Consider the following 27,890-nt stretch of genomic DNA (forward strand, 5'->3'; position numbering starts at 1 on the left):
GAATAGCAATGAAAATGTAAGGTATTCCTTCTAATAATACTGTCTAAGGAAGCATGTATAATGCATATAGAATTGGTCCCAGCACAGAACCTTGTGGAACTCCATAATTAACTTTACTGTGTGAAAAGGACGCTATTTACATGAACGAATTGGAATCTACTCTGTATGCTTCAAACCACTCCAGCACAGTACCTTTAATACATATTGCATGCTCATGCAAACCAATGCATGTCATTGGTATCAGATGCTCATAGATGAGTCCACTGTCAGCAGCCATAAGAAAATCATTCATAACCTTCACAGTGTTTTTGTACAGTGATGAATTTTGAATCCTGACTGAAACTCTGTTAATCCAGTTGGAGATCCACTTAATTCTTATGGCAGACAGTCCTTTCCTGCTACACATAAATGCTCATAGGTATTGGTCAGTAAATGACAATGAAAGACAAATGAGTTACACCATTAAAAGTACATAAAATGTCATGTTTATTTAGTTTAATTCATATTTTACTTAACATTGTAAATCTATTTTCAAATAGAAAGCATTCTATACAGCATCAGGCAGGAAATGTCTCACTTTTTTACACATTTGCTGTCTCTTTTGATAAATAGAGGGAAGAGGCGTGTCAGGTCACGCTAGCACGCTGTGGTAGTCTGGTGGATATATGGTTATATTTAGTGCAGTTATTGCATTACAAAGCAACCATCCCAAAAAAAAAAGTAGTGCAATTTTTTTTTCTCTACTCACACAAAAGAGGAAGTCCAGATGGTCTAAGGCGTTTAAAAGTTTTTCAATGTTAGGCTTTGTATTGCATACAGAATAAGACAGAGGAAACTGAAGTATAACTCTTGTAAAAATTGTGCTTCATAAATCGAAAAACCTTCAACTGTTTTATCAGTTGCTAAATTGGTCCGCGTTGAAAAACATACTCTGCCAAAATATAACGAAAGGAGCTAATTGTTGAACTAAGACATGCAGGGTTTAGATAATCCACTCATTAGATCACAAATTAACAAAATCAAAGGCCTGATCTGGGACGGGGTTTTTTTTTGTTTTGTTTTTTTCCCCCAATGAGTGACTTTATTGTGGAAGAATGTCCTCAGTGTTAAAGGTGTGTGAAGAAATAAACAGATCTTTTTAGTAATCGTGTTGTTGGTGGTGCGAGGAGTGAGTAGCCCCAAAGACAAGACTATCACTACAAGACGACGAGGAGAGTCAGAATCGATGCATTACTAAAATACTTCAAAAGAAACAATCAGATTTCATGCAACACTTGCATAGATTTTTTTCTTAATTTTTTTTTTCAATCATGCTGATTTTTTTTCTCTTTAAAATATACAGAACACTAGATAGAGATACCTGTGACACATGGAAGCAGTAAACCAGGCTTTCCTATCAGCCGGCCGTGACAACAATCCACCCTGTGTAATGAACAGAGTTGGGCCGCCGCTCATCAGCATCGCGTCCACCTCGTCGTCGGCTCACGGACTAGAAATGGCGCAGGAACAGAATGACGTGTCACGAGTGCTACAAGTCCTCGGGGAGCACGACACGGTCGTTACATGGAGCTGAGCGCGATGAGTGTTGTAGGACATACACCTGAGGATCCGCCTTTGTAAAAACCAGCTGTAAAACTGCAGTACGCAAACAATGTTCGACACACAAAAAATATCCGAGGAGAGTGAGGTGGATGTAAGGGGAGTGAGATCAGTCTAGAAACTGTGGATGCTACAATCAATAACGTGCTACAATCGAATTTACGGGGCGATAGGTTGTGCGACCAAGTGGTGCTGGAGGTGCAAAAGGCATGCAAGCTTACATTCTCTGAAGCCTGGATTTGAAGAGGAGCTGCAGCTGTGCAGCATGTGCTTGAAATATGTGTATGAGTGGATGTAAACAAGCGTGTGTTTTTTTTGTTTTTGTTTGTTTTTTTGGCAAGGAATTCATCCTTTAAAAGATTTAAAACATTCCCTTTCATGGTTGTGTTTACATTCTCTGTGCCCATTCAAAGATTTTTTTTTTCTTAAGAGAGTGATTGTGCAACAGCAAAGACGAGCGATGCCCAGAACGTACTGCACTGTAGGTGACGCTGACGCTGTACTGCAGCTTCATATCGATTACTTACGTTTTAACTGTTTAGAGACTGTACAATGTCTCTCCAAAAATCTCCGTTCACCGAACACATGGATGGCAACAAACAAGTCCATATAAACAAAATCAAACAAATAAAGTAGCAGTGCCCATTCAGTATATACATTGGAATCAAATGCATTACTATTTCCCATAATTGATTCAGCAGTAGACATTCCTACGTTAGTTTATCCATAAAGGTCATTCACTTCCTGTTCTGACGTTAATGTGCAAATAGTCTTAAAATTATACATGCAATAGTAAAGATCGTTAAAAGTCTTAGGAATTTTAAGGCCAGTATATGAGACATCCTAAAATAGAGAAACCTTAGGCAAAGCAGCTAAAGTTTGAGTTTGCGTACAGCTGGTAGCCTGAAACTTTTCCCTTTCAGAGGTGAGTAGGCCCCCTGGAAGATTGTGATTGGTCGATAAACTGGGCATCTGTTTGTGTTTGTTTCCAATTGGCACTAAAGTTTGGCGAATCTGGGAACAAATTTCATCTCTAAGTTGCTAGTTTGGGACTGTGCGGTGGGTAGAGGGCTTGGGGGGGGGGGAGCTGGAGGCTGGGAGGGGCCCCTTGTCTCAGTAGGTGTCTCGGGGCCAGGGGCGGCTGCGCTGGCGGTTCCTCTGGTTGTGACCTTGCTGAGCTTCGCGCTGGAGCAGCCTGTCTTGTGACTCGTGCCCGTTGGCGCTGTGGGCACCGCCCGTATGGCTGCGGTGAGAGGGGTACATGTCCCTATATGTGCGAGCGTGGCAGGGAGAGGCGTATTCATCCTCCTCATCCTCCTCCTCCTCTTCTTCCTCTTCCTCCTCTTCATCCTCCTCGCCCCCCCTGTGACAGGGGCTCCCCCTCCGGCCACGAGAAAGCGAGTCGCTGGCTTCGTCAGATGGCATAAGACTGTCCTGCTCCAGGGGGGAGTGGGCCTCCTCGCCGGCCTCCTCTTCCTCATCACCCTCCAAGCCTACTGTCTCACAAGGCTGCGGCTGGTTCTTGTTCTGGATGATTCAAGTGGTCATGCAGGAAAAAAAATACAAATAAAGGCAGCGTCACATCAAAGCTTGGACTCAGGATATCATCTCGAAGGAAAAACACAAAATAAGGCAAACACTACATCAATAAGGACTTTGAAGGAATTGTGGGAGTCTGTCTGAAAGGAAAATTCTGGTTTCTTTCCCATTATTTCCCACTGAAGTGACTATTTTGAGCCTACAGAAGACATTGAGCTCTCCAAGTCTCTGATCACAGTGTGATCAGATCAATGCCCAACCGTCGTTCTAAGTGGTCAGTTTTTATGTTTATTTTTAGTAGATTTAAATTAAGACTTTAAAATGATTCATACAAAATTGTTTTTTTTTCTTTTCCATGAACAGCATAAAGTTAGCATTACCCTCAGAGACCAATAGAATATGGCAGACTCAAATCATTCCTCACATACCCACGTGTGCCTTTAAAAAAGCTTCTTACTGAACACAAAGTGACACCTACTGTAGGAGTTTAGGTACAGTTTAGACCACAGTCTTTGTTCTGTTTAAACAGGTGTCGAGTATTAAACGAGTATAAAGGGCAAAGGTGTCTCTTTTATTTTTGCTGAAGAGCCGTGCCCAGTTTTACCTGATCTTGGTTAGTAAAACTACTGAATAATGACCAATGAAACAATGTATCATCTTTGTATCTTTGTGTTAGTGTTTGAAAAGGTTCAATCTTCACTAACAATCCCTTACAATCAGATAGGAAAAAGCCTCAGATGTCTTAAGAAAAAGAAGTGCAATTTCATCACATTCAGATGGTCATTGCAAAAAACCCAACAAAAACAAAAGAAAAGAACTTAAGTGAAATATATATGTGATATCTTTGTCAGTAAAACTGCTGCAAAACTGATGACGATTCAGACCTCTTGCTCACATAAAAAGTTATAATGCGATCACTCTTAACACCGCAATACTTCCTGATAGAAAATACAGAGAAAAGTCACAAAAATAATGCCGTGCATGTCTGCAGTTTTTACAATTTGAAAAGCTACCTAGTAGGCCACATTGGACCCTTTGGCGGGCCACTTACAATTCCTTGTACATATCTTGGACACCCCTGCAATTCAATGCTACTTTTATGATTCTTTATATGGCCTGAGGACTGTGGGCTCTGTAATCTCTCTTCTACATCAGAATTGCATTAACAGTAAGTAAGAGTAAGACAACAACACAAACTATTGATATCGATTGATAAAAGATGTAAGTACGTCCTCTACTGCTTGTGGTGCTATATTTTCTTATGTAACTCCAGCCCCACACCACCCTGAATTGGATAAATGGTAAAGAAAATGGATGAATGGATGGATATTCCAATGTAAAGTAAGCTACCGTAACCCAAAAGCTTAATTCCGTGACACAGAGCTGTAGAACTACAGTTGTGGTCAGAAGTTTGCATTGCACTTATAATCGACATGAATGTCATGGTAATATAGGGCTTTGATTTCTGCTAATGCTAATGATTTCTTTGAACTGTTATTTTTCCACAGTGGAATAATTGTACAGCATACATCTTTAATGAAAAAAATGAATGGGTGCACAAATTTTAATTTATCCAGTTTTTTCTGTAATCCACACAGGCTCAAATACATACATATTACACATATTTGGTTAAATGTTCCTTAGCAAGATTCACCTCGACCTCATGCTTTTGATTGTCATCAACAACCTTCTGCCATAATTCTTCCCTGGACATTTGACCACTCTTCCTGGCAGAATTGGAAGAGTTCATAAATTTTTTTGGTTTTCTGGCACAGTCCCGACTTTTAAACATATTCCACAAGGTTTCAAAATGTATTCCAGACGCTTAATGTTAGCTTTATCCAGTCCAAAACCATTTTTGATGTGTGTTTGTGATCGTTGTCCTGTTTGATCACCCAATTATCTTCATGTTTCAACTGTCCAGCTGTTTGTTGATCTGAGGTAAAAGTGAAGAATTTGCATGTAGTCTTCTTCTTCATTTTTCCATCCACTTTGTGTAATGCACCAGTACCACTGACAGGAAAACAGCCCCAGAACATGATGCTGCCAGTGTATGTATATGTTTGAGCCTGTATATATACTTCTGTCCCTGTGTGAATTAGAGAAAATTCAAAATAAATTCAAACTTGTGCACCTACTTGGCACTGCTCGAATTATTAAAATGTTTGCTGTGCAACGATTCCACCCTGGAGAAAGAAGCCAAAATGACCATGACATTCATGCTCATGATGAGTGTATGTAAACCTCTGACCACAACTGTAGGTAACATTAAAAAAAGCCTATATAATGACCAAAAAACTCCTATTTTTACTAAAATTGCAAGAAATAGCAAATGTGATGTATAAGCTCAGAGATATTGTGGCATTTTCTAAAATATCAAGGTATAGAAAACTGGGATTACTTGTTCTTTAATCAACCTGCAGTCAGTGTCATAAACCGCATGTAAGTAAACTGCAGAAATAACACAGAGCTGAGCAACATAAAAGGGTGATAGTGTTCATAAGTGGCATGCAGAAGTGCAGCAGTGTTGTTATCTTCAAAGTCCTTTGTTTTGTCGGTGTGTGTATAGATTAATACAACAGACACTGAACAAAAAAATGCATGTGAAACGGCTGAATGGATGTTCAGGAAGTTCATCTTGGAGGTAAAAAGTTATTTTGCCGATGCTGTGGACTCATTTTTTTTGTGTAAATTTGCATTTAGTTCAGGTGAAAGCATCGTTTAAGCACCCATCACTTGCTTTAATTAGCATCATTCAGGTAGCTTCATGTGCCACAGTGAGCAGGGACAGCATTCACAAAGCATGCTTGGAAACTGAACACAATAGGGAAAGTTAGATTTAACACAACCAATATATTTCAATTGTAGTATTAAAATGGAGACAGAGCTTAGCTGCTTTGTGAATAAAGCTTGTGGAGCAGTGATTCACCTGAAACCATCCAAGTAAAGGCAAAGAGGCAGGATGCAGTAAATTAAAGACAAACAACAGCAGAAAAACAAAAACACACCAGGTCTAATCTTTTCTGAGAGTTGAATGAATAAAATGCTTTTCATTCACTGTCTCAGCCGCAGGGTCGTGTTCGGGTGTCGGAGGTGCGCAAGAGGGGTGCAAATATATATACATATTATATAAACCCTACTACTCACCCCAGTTTGTACGCGATCATTCAATTAATTCCTGTGTTTCAGAAAACTGCAAAGATGTTAAGCATGGATGAGTGAGAGGACAGACAAGACAACTGGAGACAATTAAACAAAACACAGGAGTGAAGCCTGAGATGGGAAGAGCTGGCAAAGACAGTGACAACATACAATGTGTTCAAAAAACAAGGCTCGTTGTCAAAAGTCTTACATTATTTTAAAAGCGTATTTTTACGCTCTCCTGATTTATGTACACACTCAGAGACAAACTTACCTGTAGGCTAGAGATGGCAGAAGGCGGGGTCATGAGGCTCTGCTCCAATAGTGGATTAAGAGGGGTGTTTCCTGGGAGGTGAGTGGCACGCCAGTAAACCTCCAAGTATTCAGCCAAATGCTCACAAGCATCTTCCAACTGGTTCTCATCCAAAATGACATCAAACATATCCTACGAATGTACAACATGAAAAATTAGACTGTAACTCAGTGGCATTCTGTTAGGACAAGCAAGGCAAGCAGTGCTTGCATTATTAAATCTAGAAATAAAGTAAAATACATTGAAACATACCAAACTATAGCGATCTCTCTCCTTTCATCTCAGACAGTGCTGTCATAAAGCACCTTGCCTGTCAATTAATGCGCACCCAGTCTGTACATTACTGCCATCTTGTGTTAGGTAGTTGGCTATTGTCGCTGAAAGCTGTGCTTATTTCATGACATAGCAAAGTGTAGTCGTCTCCTTCTCTGAGAAGGTGTCTGTTTCCTGCTAACAATAACTGGTGCTAGGCAAGCTGAGAGGCCAGCAGTTTTTTTTCTGGTGGTTTGCGCATGGGCACTGCGGATAAACCTCTGGTCTTTGATGGTAAACTAAGGGGAGAGCAGAGTGCACTGGTCTGCTTTCACTGCTTCAAGATCAGTTATGACCTGCGCTTTGTGTGGAAACACAGCTAGCATTAGCAAATGAACGGGCTTCAGTGATAGCATTATATCTTCAGAGGAGTTTTCTAATCACCTTGGCCAACTTGTGAGATGTAGAGGAGAACGTGAAAACGTTTTTAATAACTCTTCAATACATTAGAAAGGAAAGCAATGACAAGGCAGCTCTGACCATGCCTGGTCTAATAAAACAGGCAAGTTGAACAGGCGCAAGCTCAGGAGCATTTTTAGATTAGCATCTATGAGAATGTCTGAGTGCAATAAGCTTAACCAGCTGTTTTGCTAAAACTCCACCTTTATTTTTCATTCGTATTTTAATCCCCCTGTAGATACTAACAGTTAACCATGCCACACACTGCTCAAGCCTTTAATTCAGATGATTTTTTTGATATTAAATATTTGAATATACTTTTTGAAAAATCAAAAAAATCATTTTACATTATCATGTAAAATGTCCAAACTGTATGGACTTATTACAAACTGTAGCACTCACAGGGGGGCACTGAGAGAGTTTGTCTGCAGCCATCATCTGCACATTCAGGTGCTTGCTCTGAGACTTCCCCCTGGATTTGATCAGCCTCTGGAGCACCTGAGAAAAAGAAACAGATGGTGTAAGAAACCAAGAAAGATAAGACTGCCTTAATCTAATGTTCATGAGCAAGGTGTACCTTTGGTGAGGAAACTTTAACATAGACAATGATGGGTGCAAGGGAGGTTTTGGCGAGCTGTGCGGGATGGTTGATGGTGTCTGCGTCCAGAACAACCAGTTGCAGGGTTTTGGCGAGTTCAAATATCCTTTCAATCTCACTCTGAACCTCAGCTGCACAGACAAGAAACATTAGATTATCAAAGTTGATTCCCTTCCCTAAATGTAAAATAGAGGTGGCCAACCTCAAAATACAACAATTTTGGTTTGTCATAAAGTGTGAACTGGATAAGATCTTCACCACTGACTCTGAATGCACTCCATTGTGCATGCTACTTGGAGTAGCAAACGACAAAATCAGGGGGAAATTTGGAAAGCAGCTCTATGCACTGTTAACGTTCTGTGCAAGGAAATGTGTACTTTTGAACTGGATCACGGACACGGCCTCATCTAAGACTCAATGACACCGGATGGTACTGGAATATGTGTCACTGTGGATTCTCTATTTATTTATTTGTATTCTTGAGCCGGGTTGTTTGTTTTGTCTGTTTTGTTTTATTCTGTTATGTTGGTTTTGTTTTGTTTAATGATGGTGTCAGTGTAAAGTTTAAAACTCAATAAATTCATGGAAGAAAAAAAAAGTTGCTTCCCTTCAAAAAAAGAAAGAAAAAAGAAACTTGTGGAACTTTCATACTGGCATCAGCGTAGCTTACCTAAGCTCGAGCGAGTGTTGGATCTCTCCATTATGGGTCTTTTGTTAAGGACAGATCTCTTGGCTAAGGACAGGTCGGCAGTTACACGGGTGATTGAAATTCTGTGGACAAGTTGCAAAATGCAGGTAAATATACACTGAAACTCTTTCACTGAAATAAAGGCCTGGCTTTCACCAACTACTTGATTTATTATATAATCTCCCCATTTTACTGACCTTCCCTCAAATCTGTGTTTCAGGAAGTCAAAGAGAGCTTTCTGCATCATATCTGTCACCTTTGGGAACATAAGAAAAACAATTAATTACAAACACATTATAATTAAAAGGCTAAGACATCCTGCTTCCTCTTATTGTTTTTCAAATGTATGCTGCTAGAGTTGTTCATGTTAGTACTAAACATGGTCAAATCAAATAAACCAAAATGTTATGCTTCAGACATTTTTTTCTATTCTTGGCTTGGTACGATATCAGTGAAAGTGGATCCACCCCTCCACCTGCTAATCAGCCAATCAGAAGAATGCTATTTTGAAGGGAGGATGGCAGGAGGTAAAACAGCTTCTTTCAGGGAGTGGATAAAATGTACTTAGCACCAAGGCCCAGTTTAACATAAATAAAGATTATTTTAAGATCTGAATCCTGCAAAGTGGTTTTAGTGAAGTCAAAGATTTATAAGTAACTAAAAAGTAAAATTCTGAAAATTACCAAAACAGTTCAAATAAATAAACAAAACATAAAATGTTTTGGCTTACTACAGTAAAGTGTATTAGGTACACTTGTTAGACTGTTCGCTAAATGTCTAATTAGCCAATCACATGGCAGAAACCCAAAAAGTCCACTTGAGTCAAAGTACAGTTACTTCATAAAAGACAAAAGCTTGAGTACAGGAGTCATGAAAACAATTACTTGTGCAAAAGGATGAAACTGTCTACTGAAAAATAACTTATGAGTAAAAAAAGAGACATAAACATGCAACTGTATCAATAGTCCAGCTTTGATGAAATTCTTGATCCTAATTTCCTAAAAGTAGTAAGTAGTGTTAATTACAGACTGCATAATCATCCAAATTTCCAAAAACTGTAATGGCTGCCAAATGGCCCTTAACAAAGTATAAATTCAGGGTCTGAGGACTTTCATAAATGCAAAATCATAGTGTCATTTTCTCATTATGAGTGTAGACTAAATACCAAAAAAGTCATCATTTAATATTTGAATATTTTCCAATAACTTTCAAAGGACAAATTCACCCGAGCTAATAATGAATGCAGCAGTGCCAAGGCAGTGTGAACAGAGCAAATAGTGCAGAGGAAAGCAGTCGTTCTGTCTGCTGGAGGTGAAATGGGGAGAAGCTGACCTCATAGCCCTTCAGCGATGGTCCCACGAGAACCACCGGCCTCATAGAGGGCACCACATCATAGGGAGGGACATGTTCCTACCAGAAATAGAGGAGGACAGGAAAGGGGATAAAGAACAGCGAAAACAGGGGTGAGAAATGATGGGAGTTGGGTTTGGTTGTTGTTTTTTACCGTCATATTCAATCAAACAATGACCGAAAAAACAGTATTAAGACCTGAAGTTATTTAAATGCATTTTGGTTTTATAACATTACATAACAATAATTACTGGTATTAGTTAATCAACTAACCTGACAATGAGACAGGTGACAGAAAAGGGATTGGTTAGTTGTAAAATATTTAAAGGTTTTGCTAAAATCACCCATTTTAAGATCAGGTGCTTCCAGTGTACTACTGCAGTGATTATTTTAATATTAACTCCATAAAAAAACAATTAAGCAACCTCCTACACTCACAATCTGTTACACCAAGCCTGCTTGTAGTTTCTAATTGTATAACCTATTTTTGTTTACTTTCCATGGCCTCTCTTACTTTAGGGAATTCAGTATTATCTTCTACAAACTCTGTGTTGTTTAGAGTGAAAAATTAAAAAAAAAAAGCATGAATTATAAGCAAATTCTACATCATCATAAAGTACCAGAACCTACCTGTTTTTGCTTCTGTTTAGCTTGTGAAAACAAGAAAATAGCAATCAGTGACAGAAACTGATAAAAGACAGCAGAAGCTGCTTTTTGTTTCAGGACCAGAAGAAGGTTTGCTGTACTTACATTCACCTGCAGATGGCGGCGTCGTCCTCCAGCTCCCTGTCACCATGTCTCCTAAACTTGAGGAGTTACCTCCTGTTTTCCTGCAGAAGCAGCAGCAAAGACACATTGAATTACCGAAGCTGTTTTGTGGAAATAGATCACCTGAGATGAAATGAAATAGCTGACCTCTGTTTCTGCTCCTGTTTCAGTCGCATTGCCTCCAGTCGTAGAGGGCTGGGGATGAAGGTGATGTCTGCTCCTTCTTTTACTAGCCGGCCGATCCACCAGTCATTATTGTACTTCTGTTAAATTCAGTTCAAAAGTAGCACTGGTTTACATACAGCATGTGTCTTGTTTTAATATAATGAAAGGGCATATTATTATCATTAGTAGTAGTAGTACTAGTATTATTCAAAACAGATAATCTCACTTCTTTGATGTGCAGGAAGTCTTTGGCATCGAAGTTGACTGCAGCTCCTTGGACTGGACAGTCCTCATCCAGAGCTCCACAGTAACTCACATTCGTCTTTACTGCAAACGCTACAGGTTTGGACTGTGGTGTCAACAAATAAGAACATGAAGAAGACTTGTGAGTGATGCAAATGCTCTGCGAACATGTGAGACTCGAGGACAAGAACAGAGGGCAATAGATCAACTCCTTGTTACTTGAAAACAGACTTCCTTTGATTGAATCAGCAACCAATCACACAGCACAAAAGATGGTGACCAGACTAGCAGATCATCAAAGGATGTGACCGGGTGGTAATATGCCAAATATGTGGCTCAAATAGGAACGCACCAATACAACATTTACATTGGATAATGGTCAGATCCTTACTCAGAAATCAGTGACAGTGATTGTGCACATGATGTCACATGATGTCACCTTTCATATTGTTCTGTTTACTTCACCGCACAACAGCAGCAGCTAGCAGAAGCACTAACAGCAAAGTGTTAGCAGTTTAGATGCCTCCTTTACCAACAACCCGTCTTTCTAATAACAATTTTTTTAAAGTTACGTCAACACACTGCTTGTTTGCTCACTTATTATATTCAGTCAGAAAAGTATCAGGTAGAAGCTGGTGCAAAAACTTGTTGGAAAGCTTTTAATATGGTTACAGTAGCATAATGTGTCATAGTCAACTCAAATAATATTATTTTGCTCCAACTGTCCTCTGAAAAGTAAACTAGCACAACTGTAAAAGACAAAGGTACTTAGACTAGTGCAAATACATTTGACAAATCCATTAGTTATCTTGGGCCTGTTGTTGCTTTTTTTTTTTACCAATTAATATCAACTCATTAAAAATATACTCTTGGTTACAGAGTTAGGAAAGATATGTTTAAAATTAATAGTGATGCTTCCATAGACATAACAAATGACTTCCTGCCTCTTTCTCATAGTGATGAACAAAGTTTGATAATTTAACGGTAATTTAGCGGTATCAAACAGCACAAAGGATGAAAAATAATTAGATTTTCAGATTTCTTTGTAAAAGCACCGACATTAACATCTCCTTTGCTGACTTTTACCTACAACCTAGACTCTTCTACTTCAAAATTCAACTGGAGAGATAGAGCCAAATGTTTCTTAGATATTTTCGTTCATAAACAGTCTAAACACAGCAGTGTAGCTACGATAATGACTGTATGGTGTACCTTAGCTCTGTCGAGCTGCTGTTGTGCCTGGCGCTCGGCTTCACGCCGATACGCCTCGCGGTCCTCCTCTGCTGACAGGTCTGAATCAGATGGTCTACTGGTGTACGAATCAGCTGACCCCTGTCAGGAAAGAGTGACATGATATTAGTGACACAGTGTTTAATAACTCAGTGAGTCACATGAAGATCACCCAGTCATGTTAAGATTACTTAGGCTGTATTACTGTTTGTTTTTTCTTTCATCTGCGTCTCCCTTTTAGCGTTTGTTTGAGTGCAGGTGTGCATGCAAATATGTGCCTGTACTCATGAACACATTCATGTGTGTGCATCTACAAAACAATGCGTTGCTCTCCCACACCAGCCATCTTCTGAGAGGCCAAATATAGCACAAAGGAGGCAAGAGCTTCCTCTTCTCTCCTGCTTGGCCCCAATCCAGTCCATCATCCCCCACAGTGCAGCATATATACATCATTTATTCCCCTGTTTATTCTCCAAGGACATCTCCTCATTAGCAAAATATATGCTGGTTATCATTTTTCATTGTAGGACACATACCAAGGATGCCTAGCATGTCATGCTGAGGGCGAGGGATAAAGCAAGCAAAGAGCTATTTTACACAATAAGTAAAAGAGTGAAAATAGCTTCATAGGTCCTTCTATTCACAAAAAAACTCTCATTTTCTTAAAATAGCTGCAACCATTAGTCAATTAATCAATTAGTCAATCAACTAAAAATGAACAGGGAAATATTTAGGTAAACATTTTAATCAGATTCCAGTACCTCAAGTGTGACGTTTTCCGGTTTTTCTTGATCTCATGTGGGAGTAAAGTTAATATTATGGTTCTGAACTGTTAATGGAAAAAAAGGCTTTTCAAAATAGCCCCACAGATTCAATCAATAGTAATAATAACAATTGCAGTTTGTATACAATGTACAAATGGACTTCCACAGTAATAGTTTGGTTACTGCGTGTCCCTGTGAGCGTGTGAGTTCTCCTATATTTGGCTTCTCTTAAGGAACTCAGTCCTGAATCTGTCAGCAAAAAGAAAACCAAGTCAGAGGAGACAAAATACAAAGGGGGTTGTGGCAGGGGAGAAAGAAAAATCTGTGGTGGTGGTCATGAAAACGCTCAGGTAAACCTCTCTAAATGACATGATCAGCCATATTGTTGTAAATAAAACAAAATGTTGAGAAACTAAAAAACAGCAGAAATACAGTTCACTTTGGTTTTCCTCTCCTCCAGAGTGCAGCGATTCAGTCCCGATCATCCATCTTGCCCACATATACAAACAGATCCTCTGGAGGACCAATTAGCAACAGCAAAACAAAAAGAAGTACAGGCACATAATATAGACACACACACATACACAAAGTGTCCAGACATACCCCCCCCCTCCACAAAACAAAACAAAACAAACAAACAAACAAACAAAAAAAGAACCAGCCAGCACCTTTGCTTTCTCTGCACTTCAAAACGCATGCATGCAATCCAAAATAAATCATCATCTACAGTACCACTGCAAGCGAACACCTCTCCTCGTTTCTTTTTTTGGTGTGGTGGTGTCTGTTAGATAACTAGATCTGATTTCTAGCACTCAGAAGCTCTGCAAGGCAACACTGCACCAGTGCCAGAGAGCAGCACCGTCAGAAAAAAGGAGGGTGAGAAAGAACGGGTAGAAACAGACAGCGAGAGAGAGAGAGAGGGGGGGGGGTGAATACTGTTGACAAGACATACTGAAAAGAGGATGTTTACGAGTGAGTGATGGAGATGCGAGAGGTTTTATGCAACGATAAAGACAGGCTATCTAACGGGAAAGATGAGATTAGGACAGAATAAAATGCTGTGAAGGACTGGAATGAGACCTACATATCTTTCCTTACTGCAGATACATGAAAAGATGGGAAACAGAGGGAGGTGGAGGTGGTGGAGGGAGGGACCGTGACCACATGAGACAGACGCACACAGATACCGGAGAGAATTGCATACCTGGCTGATTAGCAGGACGGCGCTAGAGTCTGATAAAGACATGAATGTGAATTTTCTCACTCTAACAGCGATCCCTGTCTTCACTGGGAATGCTCACAAACACACACAGACATAAAAGTGGAATAAATATGGTGGTGGGCGCAGAGGAAAGGTGTTATGTCAGAGTGCCTTTTAATGATGTTAGAACACAGAGAGCTTTTCGTTAATAACGTTTAGACAGGGGAGCATGCACCTGTGCTGCACACTCACTAACTTACCAACTGTTAAATTCTCCAAAGAGCAGCTTTACCACCAACGTCTTTTAGGTGAAGCTTGGCTGCATTGCAGAGTGTAACAATATAAGAACATCCTTATTGTGTTTTCTAAGGATGTCTTGTTTTTTGTTTCTGTTTTTTTGCTGCTAATGTCCCTGTCTGCAGACTAAATTTAACTCTGTTCCTTCCTACTCTGCTTCTGTGATTATTCTTCACACACTGCAACACTGATGGCCCCAACTCCACAGGGAGGGGCCAACAGGGAAGTGTGTCATCTAACTAGTCGAGTCCTCAGAGGGCCAAGTCATCCTACAGGCTAGGGACCGAACAACAGAGGATTTCCACACTAATTTGATTAGGCGGATTTCACTGATACTGTTCTGTTCTTTTCCCCCCTCTTTCTGATAAGACATGTAGAGATTTCTTTACTACTGGCTCAAGACTAATGAATTTCTTAGCCATGGTAGAGTAACTTTACAGAAGCACAACCCCATTAACAACAAGGAACAACCTTGATAAATCTTATTAGAAGAAAAATGTGGCTTTTGAGCTGCTAAATACGAGAAGGTGGCATAAACTCAGTTAATCTGATATTAGACATCATGTGTACATGTGTTGTGGTAACAAAGCAGCAGCTTTCTTTGGATTAAATTACATGTGGGTTCATCCCTATGATGTGAGTCTTTAATATTATGTGTAGTAATTTGAGCTGCCATTAATACAAAAATTGGGTGTATATTTTACGCAAGTACCTCCAAAAATCAGATGTAAAGTTATTGACTGTATTAACCCTATTAAAATTTTATATTTTACCCTTTTTCACCTTCATTGACATAATTTATCACTTGTTTACTTGTTCTCCCAAATTTGATTTCAATGTGAAAATGCAGTCGCTACATGAAGTTTAAGGTTTACAGGCAGCAAAACCTTGGGAAACTCACATGACCTTACCATTGAAAGCAAAGACCAGTAAACACAAGCTCCAGCTGAGACTGATGTGAAGGTCTTTAGTTTTGAAGTGACTCTGTAATTAGTATTGGACAAACTGAAAGTTTGATCTCATTAAATGTATAATAGTGTCTCGTCATCCTCTTAAAGTCTGGGCAAAATCCATCCAATAGCTGTTGAGTAAATCCTGGCAATCAGCAGACTGGCTTTCATCCCTGCTGCCATGTGGCTAACACAGCAAAAAACAATGCATACCTGCCCTCTGTTTTGCTGACAATAGTATTTCACAGTATGCCATAGTGGTATTATTACTGCACAAGTGGGCTTTTACACTTTGGCTCATACTTCTGTCAGGAGTGTATACAATATTTAAAAAATTTAATTCCATTATTATTAAAAAAATTAAGCAAAAATAAAGCGAAACCACACAAAAAATTTAAAATTATCTCATTTTGCCTCTGTTAACAAAAATGACATTTGTGCCTGTTATGTTTAAAAAAAGAATCTGTTGGCCTTGACTAACACGATATCTTTGCCTCACCTGATAAACTAGAAAAAGCAGACACAACCTCTATCTTGATCACAACTCATTTTGAAGCTTCTCTGGTCTCTTTTCTTTATCCTCCATCTGTCTTTCCTGTTCTTGAATATAGTGACAGCTGTTAACAGACTGTTGTGCTACTGTGTAAACTGCTGTTCTTCAGTGTTCATATCATGCATAAAATGATGCCCTGCACATATTTACAGTGATGTTAAGTGAACAGAATTTGTTAATCAATACTTTAGATATTCTCTAAACATCTCATGTGATGGCAGTTGGTCCTGAAAGCTGTCATGAACGCACATACATAACCTTCCTCCTTAAAAAGAAACTGTGCAATTTAAGAATGTCTGTGTGTTTTCGCGTTTTTTGCAAGGCCACTATTAAACATAAAATCTGAAGTGAGCCCGAGGACCAGGGCTAATGCAAACCGAAGAAGCTGCTAAATAATCAAATTGAAACTTTATTTCAATGTCAAGATCAAGTCGTACATGGTGGCAAACTGTGCCACATTGTAACTCCAGTGTTTTCCCCAGGCTGAGATTTACAGTTTAACATTTCTCCCTAAACGCCTCACTTGTTAACTCTGACATCATTAGCCATTTCAGGGCTCCAAATGCTCCTTCTGTTCCCAAAAGCAAACAAACACTGAGGCACCAATGAGGCTTAAGAATGGTCCAAATTCTTTCAGCTCTAATAAAATGATGAGTGTAGCTGTTTTAGGTGTTACTGTAAAGTTTAACTTGACAAAAACAGGACGTATGAGTTTAATCTAGCTTGCTGGAATCTAAAGATGATACACCGTGTTCTGACTGAAGGACTGGGCAATAAAGTGATAAAGATACATAGAGACATAATTAAAGTCTAATAGAACGTCTGTGTTTTGAAGGACAACACAAAAGGCCAATGACAATGAGAATAGTACTGTGCCAAATCAATCAGGTGGCTGGAACAGAGTTGGAGCCACATCAGGTTAGACTGAGGAGTCTAGCAGGCGTGGGCTACCACAGCTGTATACACCAGCACAACAACAGAAAATCAAGCAGTGCCATCCCTGCACAGCTGACAATTTACCTGCACAATGCAAGACTTTACAAGACTCTTTCTCCCGTAACATGCCTTGTGACAAAAACGAAGAGACACAGATGTATCACAAATGCAAGCGCCTGTGTTATGGTAACACCTGATGTCAGTAAGTACAGTCAAAAACACAGAACTTTAGCAGCTGATTAATGTAACTGACCCTTGTTACTAACTCCCTGGCCATAAACACACTGAGTGTAGAGAGACAGTGTGTCACACTTCTCTACCGCATCAGATTTCATCTGATCTGTGTATGAATCTCGCTGCCCACCTCACTACGACTGTACTGCACTCCCTGGGCTGTAAATTTTTTTCCATTTATTTTTTGCTTTGGAGCATAAGCCGGCCACAGTCGAGTGAATATGAGTTTTTTAAATGTTCTCCTTTGTTTACATTTGAGCGTTTCTTACATTTATACTAAGGATATTTAAACAGAATGCTTTGTTTGTTTTTTGTCTTATTTATGTTTTCGTTTCCCAACAATTTAAACCAGTTTGAATCTATACAAAAATACAAAATTAAGGTTTTTTTAAATAGTTTTAGCAGATTTAGATTTCATTTTGAATGAATCTCTATGTATTTATTTGGAATTGACAAAAAAAAATTAGTTTTTCATTTTGATTTTATTTTCAGTAACACTTTACTTGGGGTTGGGGGTTGGGGACCGCTCTTCTACAGTATATATAGCATGTTTAACTACCAGAAAATAGATATTATTTTAAATCAAAAGTAACCTTGTATTGTCACTGATTTGATTTATATAACTAACTAACTAAATAAATGTAGATAAATGTCAATATTGACTTATATGAAAAAAATATTGTGATCGAGATTTTTTTTTGGCATATTAAGAAAGTAAAAAATGTATCCCACTGCTGTAACTTTAGACGTAAATAAAAACCTTAAACTAAACACCAGTCACATTTAGAGGGTAATTTTGGTTGGACTCTTTGTATAATGATATCCTACTTCGTCACTAGCTACAGAGCTATGGTTAGGCCAATATAAACACATTAGCAAAGGAAGCTGTGGGATGACGGTTAAATGCTCTCAACAGAAGTACATATTGAGGGTCTTGAATTGAAAGAGAAAAATACCATCATATGGCAGGTAGAGCAGGGCGATATGACCAAAAATATTTATCGCGATATACATTTGAAAATCTGCGATAACGATATAACTGACGATATAATTGACACTAGACAAAATACTTTACAACTCCTCAACTTTATTAGTGCAAAAAAAACCCATCAATGTATTTTCACTTAAACAAGCAGCTTTTTTTAAGTGCATTAAAATTATATAAAAAATTAACAGTGCAAATGCAAATTCCTTGCTGACAGTTTAACCAAAAGGCATTTCCAGTGGAAATTGGCCGACATATCCTCAGCATACCATGTATAATATCCACAAAACTTAAAAAGAGGTTATACACACAAAATACGGTAATATTATGTTGAAACACGGTACGTATCACTCCGCCAGGCTCCTGCCTACGATAGCCGTAATGCTCCGACAAGCCATCAAGCGGTGCGGCTTCGTAGCTTAGCAAAGTCGTACTGAAACATTTGACAGATTTTCGAGCGCCGTCTACCACATAAAATCGTTTCGAGGTGAGTAAACACAACCAGAATTCATACATAAGGCACACGGGATTATAAGGGGCACTGTCAATTTTCAGAAAAATCATAGGATTGATTTTAAGTGTGCCGTATTTTCCAAAAAACACGGTAATAACGATGGCCCGCTGGCATGCTCTACCAAAAATAGTGTTTTGTTGTGTATCTGACGGATGAAAGCCAAACCAGTTCCACACCACTGAAGTTGCAGCATTTTTACAAACCAATTCTGGTTCATCCGTTTCATTTAACGATCCACTTTCGCTCTTCTCATTCTGCGTCGTTGCCATGTGCGTATGTAAACAAAGGCACTGCACATGCGCGTTTTACCCATATTCTATCGCGATATTTCATTTTCCTATCGTTGCCCAATATTACACCGGTATTACCGTGAACGGTATGATATAGCCCAGCCCTAATGGCAGGTATAAGACACAGAAAACAGACAAAACTTTAACCAAGATGATGCCTAAAATGAGCCTTCTGAGGCTAGTCGTTAATATCTGTTGTACGGCCCGGAGTACTTTCTATGAAAAGGTCGTGATTCTAAGTTTCGTGTCTACATTGAGTTTAACAGAAAATCCAAAAATCCAAATGATTTTCAAAGTGTATAGATTAAATACATACAGAGACTCCTTCTTTTATGAGAGAAATAAAATGCAGGGACAGCATGCTAATGCAAATTTCTATGGTTTTATTAAACCATGGGTAGCAGATTATCCAGAGCAGCAGCAAAATACATTATTCAGCATGCTGAAAACCCTTTCCCTCTTTGCAAATATTCTGAGCAAAAGCTCCAGCAATCAGGATATCCAGCAACCAAATATCTAATTTCAAAAAGTGTTCGATTAGCTGTGCGGTCGTAATTCAACATCAGCGAGTTCCACGAGCTACAGTGCTCTCTGAAACACACTGCAATAAATCAGTCTGGTTACATCAATATGGAAGGCAAGATCAGGCATACTGCATGTCAAACTGCAAAACTCAGAAGAGGTGTGAAGAGCAGCTGAGGCAATCATAAAGTCAAACAGGTGAACGAATGAGCGAAACAACGAGCATGAAAGAGGAAGACAAAGCAAAAGAGAGACAGGTGAAGCGGCTACAACATGATCCTTTAGAGATGTTAGGAAATCAATAGAAGAAGAAGAAGAATCTAACTGTATTATAAGTCTTTGTACTTACTCAGTTGATGTGGTGATGGTGATGCTGCCAGTCCCTCCCTCTCTATAAACTACATGCTGTGTGCAGACAGACCGCACTATGTCCCATCACCTTACCTCACTACAACCTGCACTGGAGCAGACACCGGCAACACCTTCTTTTTCTATTCTTACCTCATCACATCACAACACAACAACGAGTGCAGCTTTTGCGTCACCTGATCAAACCGCCTCTTTAAATTTACATCACATTCTTACTCATTTCCATTACAGTCCAATTCATCAGAGGAGAAACTGAAGAAACTGCTGTTATTATCATGCACTCCCTGAAGATTTCTCCTCCGGTCTCAAAGCCTCGCGTCCTACATATATCACATACATCCATACTGCTTATTGTATCCTGCTGCAGAAATGAGTCATACTCCACTGCTCCTACATAGACACCCCACCCCTATCACAGACAAGAAACTATCTGCTCTGTTTGTGAATTTTACTCCTTCTGCATAAAACACTTTGTCATATCAGCAATGGGAGCAGGAGGAGGCGGGGTGCCTGTTGTGCGTGCAGAGAGAAGGTAATGATTGAAAAGAAACCAAAAAGGTGCTCGTGTGAACACTGAACCCACACATCACATCGCCCGAGGCCTTCAAAATGAGAGTCATGAATATTTTAAACCATGCAATATTCTCTGGAAATCTGGAGATTGTCATTAAGCCTCGCGATCCGGATAACTAATGTCCCCTTCTGAAGAAGATGTCTGCTCAGCCCTTTTTCCCCCCCTTCTTCTTCTTCTTTTTCTCACGCCTCTCAGTTACACTGTTCCTCATTCCTGTTCTGTGGATGAAATCGAGGTATTTTATTTATTTATTTTACAGACCCTTATGCTTGCAGATTATTCACACCTATAAGAAAGGAACATGATGCCTTTACCCCTTAAAACCCTCTAAGTAAATGTAATGTGGAGATTAATGAAGAAGTGGATAATGAACAGCTTCAACTACTTTACCAAATTTTTGCTGCTTCTAGCCTCTCAAATTAAGAAGATGCTGCTTATTTGTATCATAAAAGATAGTAAACGAGCTGTGGGTGAAGGCGAAGCTGTCGATTCACCGGTAACAAAAGTTTGTACAGTCATCTACATCTGTGGGCTGTGGGTAGTGACCAAAAGAACAAGACTGTGGATATAAGGGTGTCTGGTGTCATCTGGTCTATAAAACACTCACAAAACAGTGCAGAAAACCCTAAAGTGATGGAAGTTGCTATAATGTAATACAACACAAAAGGTTTAAAATGCTAAAATTTGGCACCTTTGATTAAAACTAACTCAATCGGTTAAGGATACTACTGCTTATTATTAGTGTAATAGCTTCAGCTTTACTTTGAGAGATTATCTGACCAACTGACTTTTCAAGGTTATTTTTGTTAAATGTTTTCTCAAAGTGCAAGGAGTCAGAGTAAAAATTGATCAGCCAGGAATCAGAATCGTCTGATTTTCAATGTTCTGAGTCTCACATATGACACAAACATTTTTTTCTATGCACAGTGGTGTGAGCAAATAATTGCTTGCACACTCACAGTCACAGTAAACTGTGGAGGAACCGCCACAAAAACATTTCTACACTGAAATCACCTTCACCCAGCCGAGCATGGACATTTAAAGAAGCTAACAAAAGGGAAAGTAGCTGAAGCTTAAGCCACCCAGAGCGCAGATCCAGGCGCAAAAACAAACAAACAACAACAAAAATGCAGCAACTGTGTGAAAATGTAACACAATGTGTGAAAATGTTTTTAATACATCTGTTCTAAAAGTGCAGCAGCCTCTGTATGAGCAGTCACAGGATCAAAGCAGTAATGAGGAAAATTATGAAGACAAGCAAAATGATGTAATGAAAACAATGTAAGCGCCTGACAATTGCTTTGTTAAAGAAATATGTTGCACCTTCTTTTGTTTGGTACAGTCAGATAAAGGTGAATGTATATCATCTTATCTTCAGTTAATTATTTATGCCTCTTTCCAAGAAGCAAAGGTCTTTATTTTCAATTAGTTAACTTAGTGTACTGGGGGGTAGGCGGAGATTTGTAAAGTTTAATAATATATTTTGTTATTAAAATTACATTTTGAACTGATTTTTTTTTTGTAAAGGCTGTCAATTATAGTTTTCAAAAGAAAATTGTAATTGACAAAATCATAAAGAGACAAGTAACTTTAATATTCATCAGGACAGAAAAACCTAAAGTATAAAGTTGCCATTCAAATCTAATAAAATAAACTGTTAAAAACTTAATAAACAATAATGTTTAAAAAGCCTTTTTATCTATCTATTTGTTTATTTTACCTCAGTTTACCTGACTTTTTCCAGGCCTGCTATGTTTCCCTTTTAAAGGTCCCTTGTAGGTGGAGTTAATCAGTGTAAGTGGGAGCACCTGGCTGGTCTCCCTGAAACATTTACAACATTTGCTTCTTATTTGGTCTGCTTTAGCCCTGTTAGCTCGGAGTTTATGCTAAACAACACCTTCCACTCATCATTCAAACACTCATCCCACTGCTGACACACTGATAATACTGACTAACACACCTCATATTGCCAAGCATGGTGCCGGTCTGTTTTAATTAATACAGTTGTGCACTTTTGAAACTGCCCTCCTATTTGTCACAACTTATGAGTTGGACCACGACAATGGATGCGGTAAGCTGGCAAAATAAGTACACTTTCTTACATCTTTACTAACAAGTTTTAGATAAGCCGCAACACTAGTGAAACTGCTGTGTACCTCTATCTCTGCTGCATGAGTGCAAAGGCATGGCTGGCTCATATGTTTCCTGTTTCAGCTGCTGTTTGGCTCTATTGAGACCATCTTTCAAAATTCACACTCAAATTTTTATTCAGGATTTTTTCTGTCTTTGCAATATTTCTGATAAGGGTGCGTTGGTTGTGATGGTTTATTTTTATTCTTTAGGGAGGGGACGTCAGGAATGGCAGTTAAATTGAAATATAATCTACAAACAACCATCACTGATAATAAATATATCTATGGGTGTATTAAGCAAAGTGCACTAAGGTGAATTATTGTGAAGCGCAAGAACTTGCCTTTGGTATTTTAAGTGTGCTGCTACTGATATATTTATGGTCACAGTAAATAAGATTATGAGCACATGGCTTTTACTGTTAACAGAGTATTTCTACTTCTCCTAAAATAATAACTCAGAATACTTGCTCCACTCCTGTCCCAGATAAGGAAAGTTGGGAGAAGTAGCAGATGATAAACTGTAAATCCTCGTATTTCAAAAATGGGAAGTGCTTACTTAAAGTCCCAATAAAGCCCCAATTCCAAAAATTGCGGAATGCCATGTAAATGTATACAAAAACAGAATACAATGATTTGCAACTCTCATAAATCCTTATTCACGATTGAAGATAGAAAACGGAAATATTTTAAGAAAAATTATTAGCTCCTTTTGAATTTAATTGCAGCAACATGTCTTAAAAACATTGGGGTGGAGGCAGCAAAATGTTTAAAAAGTAAATGGTACTAAAAGAAATGGCTGGAGAAACATTTTGCAACTAATCAGGTTTAACCACAAATACATCAGTAATATGACTGGGTATAAAAAGTATGTTAGAGAGGCAGAGTTTCACCAATATGCAAAAAAAAAGTGAAACATGTTCTTCAATGTAAAATTTCCAAGACTTTGAGTATATCATCATCTATAATATCAAAAGTAACAGATTTTTGGCGAAATCTCTGTGCGCAAGGGACATCACTGAAAATCAATACTGAGACCCTGTGATATTCAGTCCTGAACACTTCCAGAAATCGCTGTTTGAACACAGTTCTCTATACTATCCACAAATACAAGTTAAAGTGTGATCATACAGAGATGCAAAACTGGCTTAAAAAGCTTAAAAAGGACTGAAACAAAGTGGAAAACTGTTTTGGCTGTAATAAATCAAAATTTGAATTTATTTTATTATTTGTTTTTGCTTTTTTTTTTTTTTTTTTAAAGACTCAGCAAGACGATGCTTAAAGCATTCAGCACATCATGAACCAAAGAATACAATAAAGATAAACCAGTATGGTTGAGCAGCTAGGATCCTCTATCAGACAAAAATGGGTCAACACTTCCCTCCCAAAGGTCCAACAACTGGACTTCTCCGTTCCAAGATCTTTACAGACAGTTAAAAGAAGAGGGGATGCTGTGGTAAACATGGCCCTGTCCCAACTTTGACAGGTCTCGCTGTCGCCAATTTCAAAGTGAGCTAGTGTTTTTTCTCAAAATGCTACATTTTCTCAGTTTTACACATTTGATTTGTTTCGTTACACTTCGTTTATTGTAAATAAATGTGGGTTTTATGAGTTTTGCAAATGATTGCATTCTGTGTCATTTACATTTTAGATAGCATCCCAACATTTCTGGAATTGGGTTTTTTGTTTCTGTTAATGCAGCTTAAATCCAAATTCCAAAATGGCACATGACAACTGACTTGAAAATACATGGGAAGAGCCGACACATGGTCCATGTGATTCCAACCCTCAATGTTCCACAAAACCGAACAACAGAGCACCTTAACGATATTCAACTTTACTGTAAGAAGCTTTTTAATTTGATTTCAAAAGAGGGTGCTCCACTATTTTTTTTGCAAAAACACTTTTCTATGATTAACTCCAGCACATTGCAGATACAAGCTAAACATCTGGTTTTCTCATATCTGCCAAATTTGATAGTTTTGCTGAGGGGCAACGATCTCAAGTGATCTATTACGCTAAATAACCCAATACATTACAATGATATTTAAGACTATTTGTTCACAAACTATAACAAGTTTATTTTTCTAAAGTAAAAATATTAAAATTTAATTAAAGTAAGTAAAAAAAAAAAAAATTTCATGTCATCAGTATACATATATATTCATGTCAGTACATCGTATTGACACACAAAGACACATTTTTTAAAATTTATTTATTTTTTAACTAATTTTTCGGTTTCTGAAACACCATCTATCAGATTAACAGTTTAAAATAATTTGTTCCAGTTCAGCTGTTCAATATATGGCCTTTCACTTAAAGTCAATATGATCATCTGAGAAAATCTTTCCCACCCCTTGCCCATTTCTACAATCCATTCAAAATAGCTATGCAGCAACATCACATGGAGAATCCTTTTGTTTCCAATTACAAATACCTTTTTTCTTAAATAACACTAAAACTCCATCTGAGTCTTCCACACATGTCTGACCTGAAAACATTAATTAAAAAAATACTGTGCTGTGTTGGGATTTTGGTTGAACTTTTTTTATTTTTTTTTGTCAAGCACTTTGCTACCCTCTACTGGGCAAAGCAACCTCTGCAACTGAGGAAAAAGCGCTGTGGATGAAGATGCAGAGCAGAAACTGTCACACTGATACGAACAAAATAAGTAGAGAATCATGCAGGTATTTTAACACCCCCATCCCCACCTCCACCAACAGCAACAACAGCCTATACCTAAAACAAAATATGCAAGAGTTGCATTACTGCCAACCAGACACTTCAGAGACATTGGCTCTGATGACAAATTTCAAGCACCGTATAGCTTTATTCCAACATTTAGAGCACACCATGACCTATTTTTTCCACAGAACCTACACCTTTTTCCACCCACTAACAATCAGTGTGCAATAATGGGCCTGCAGTGAGACAATCCAGGCACAAAAGGAGCTTTTACCTGTCGTTTGATGAAGCTGGACGTAGTGTCGGAGGATGTGCTGCCATCTGAGCGTTTGAAGCGGCTCTTTCGCTTAGGCAACTTCCTGGGCAGCTGTGAGGAAGAAAGAGATGCACACAGGTGAAGAGATAAAAAGGGGAATGGGTAGATGGATGGCGATAGATAACGGGATGCAACAACTCTCTAGCAGTAATACTGGCAGCAAGGCTGACTATAATTATTTCAGTGCTTTAGTTACTAATTATTTTGCAGATTTGTATTATTCATACAAAAAATAAATCTACTGCTGGCTTTTAAGGACTGCAAAAGCCAAAATGTATGGTGATTAAGTGCAAAATAGCTGCTTTGCACCAAAGCAAGCAGTAACTCTGCCAGAATCACACATATTTCAGGGCTGCCTTTATTCGGCTTCACATGGTGGTTTGATTAATGCAGAGAGCCCCATCAAACTGAGGAGAAAGCCTTTCAGATTCAGGCTACAGGTGAGTCCAGAGTCACGGCCTGCACATTTGCACCAATAAAATCCTGCATGAAAGTCCCATAATGTTACTGGTGTGTGCTGGTTTCCCTGCACTGGAGTGGATGAAGCGTAGCACGGAGGGAAAAAAATGCACTGAAATAAATAATAAAGCATCAATGCAAAGGCCTGATCTGCGAGTTGAGATCAAAACAGCAAATGCATCGACACCCAAGGAGGTGTTAAACTGTGTATCTGTGTTTAATAGCCATAATATGAGGATACATGACCGTTCACCGGCTCAAGCATCAATCTGCAGTTTCAGAAAAGGCGGAGGTGAAAAAAAGGGAAAACGGAAAAAAGTAGCTCGCTGCCAAAACGCGACGCCTCCGATTGAACAACAAGTAGCATCTGACACACTAATTAACCATTTTCCTCTTTTCTCGGTGAAGATAGAGTTAGATGCGAGAGAAATGGGAGTAAAGTGAGCGGATTTACCTGGAAATAGTGCGACTGGGAGCCAGTTTCCACGGCAGACAGAGGGTCTACGGGCGATTTGGACATTTTGACTTGCACCATATATTGAGAGCGCAGGGAGGCGGGATGCACATAGACATGGGTTACTGGAGGAAACAAGAGGCATCAGATACAGTGAAGAGAGCGAAGAAGCGGGAGGGGGGGAAACGGACACTAATATCCAAACTCAGCTGACGGGAAGGCTAGCTCATACTCCCGAATAAAAACAAAAAAGTCTGTGGCGGAGAAACGTAAAGGGAGTGGGGGAAAATACAGAAGCTAAAATAAACCGTTAACGCTGAAGCATCAGCGCACGAGCGAACCGTACAGGTCCGTACTAAGTGTGAGACTCTGCCGGGGGTGTCGGCGTTGATTAAAATGACACAAAAATCAATTCAGACCTGCTTACAGGCAACATTTGACTTCTTTCTTTTTTAGAAGTGCCTGGCTTCAAACAAACGCCGTGTTCCTTCTCGTCTGTGCATAATATTTGCTTGCCAAAGAAGGATTCAAATAGTTGAAACCGCAGTCAAATAAATGTGGAACCTTCAAAGAGGGCAGCTTTGAAGTCATATTTTAGAGGAGAGGTGGATTTTAGTTGAACGGGTTTATTTTTCTTTGATCACCTTTGCCTCAGTAAAAGTGGTACTTTCTCACGAGGCATCATTTATAGTGCTTTATTGGTGATTGATAATAATTTATAAATACATTATAGGTCATTTAGGAGCTATTAATCACAGATACCCAGCAGTCTAATAGATTACGTAGTGTGAACTTGGATTATATGAAACCTAGTTAAGCTCGTTTCAAAATTAATCCATCTGAAATCAGTAGGTTTAGATTCATGCAGGCGTGCAAGCCAGGACTGGCCTGCTAAATGTTAATAAGATAAGATAACCCTTTATTGTCATTGCACAGTCATACCAAGTACAATAGTACAACGAAATTGGAAACTGTCCCACGTCGACACTAGGCACAACTAAACACAACAAAACACAACACAACACACCTTTGCAACGTGTAAAAACTGAGGCTAGACTTTGCATTGCAATTTGCACCAGGAAGCGCTGTGGTGCAAGTAATGTCTAGTAATGAGAGTTTTGTCATAAATTTAGGTCACTTTTACAGCTTTCTTCTTTTAAAACCTTCTATACCACACTCAAGATTGACGCTGATGTGTGTCTTTAGGTTAGATAGTTAAGATAATAGTATCTCTTTGTTATGACAGTAAAAGACATATTGGTGAAATTGCACATGATCGGATTGATTTAATAAGGTTACAAATCCTGTCAAAT

At 38.8% G+C, this 27,890-nt stretch overlaps 1 protein-coding gene across 4 annotated transcripts; it reads right to left on the reverse strand.

Moving 5' to 3' along the window:
- Positions 1-462: 462 nt before the first annotated feature.
- LOC146364618 (voltage-dependent L-type calcium channel subunit beta-4-like) lies at positions 463-26,936 on the reverse strand. Of its 4 annotated transcripts, XM_084916321.1 has the most exons (15): positions 26,578-26,936; positions 25,623-25,715; positions 12,328-12,447; positions 11,099-11,221; positions 10,855-10,970; positions 10,690-10,769; positions 10,570-10,589; positions 9,922-9,999; positions 8,787-8,845; positions 8,572-8,672; positions 7,881-8,032; positions 7,706-7,801; positions 6,554-6,724; positions 6,286-6,331; positions 3,015-3,126 (listed from the first exon to the last, which is right to left on the reverse strand). In XM_084916321.1, exons 1-14 carry the CDS (start codon positions 26,656-26,658, stop codon positions 6,302-6,304), a joined length of 1,320 nt encoding a protein of 439 aa, XP_084772447.1. In that variant the 5' UTR covers positions 26,659-26,936; the 3' UTR covers positions 3,015-3,126; positions 6,286-6,301. The 4 variants fall into 4 exon arrangements, with proteins under 4 accessions (XP_084772445.1, XP_084772446.1, XP_084772447.1 ...); XM_084916319.1 differs by lacking the exon at positions 6,286-6,331 and having other exon boundaries at positions 463-3,126; positions 26,578-26,935; XM_084916322.1 differs by lacking the exons at positions 25,623-25,715; positions 26,578-26,936 and adding an exon at positions 14,314-14,409.
- Between the last annotated feature and the right edge of the window lie 954 nt (positions 26,937-27,890).

This window comes from Perissodus microlepis, chromosome 20 (genome assembly GCF_051167445.1).
Source record: "Perissodus microlepis isolate ML-2025 ecotype Zambia chromosome 20, ASM5116744v1, whole genome shotgun sequence".
NCBI lineage: Eukaryota > Metazoa > Chordata > Actinopteri > Cichliformes > Cichlidae > Perissodus > Perissodus microlepis.

Excerpts from the sequence above, each read along its gene's own strand:
- LOC146364618 (XM_084916319.1), bottom strand. The coding sequence starts at position 26,658 with ATGGTGCAAGTCAAAATGTCCAAATCGCCCGTAGACCCTCTGTCTGCC. Across the intron at positions 8,673-8,786 it reads AAACACAGATTTGAGGGAAG|AATTTCAATCACCCGTGTAA; the intron begins GTCAGTAAAATG and ends ACTTGTCCACAG. Across the intron at positions 7,802-7,880 it reads TTAAAGTTTCCTCACCAAAG|GTGCTCCAGAGGCTGATCAA; the intron begins GTACACCTTGCT and ends TCTTTTTCTCAG.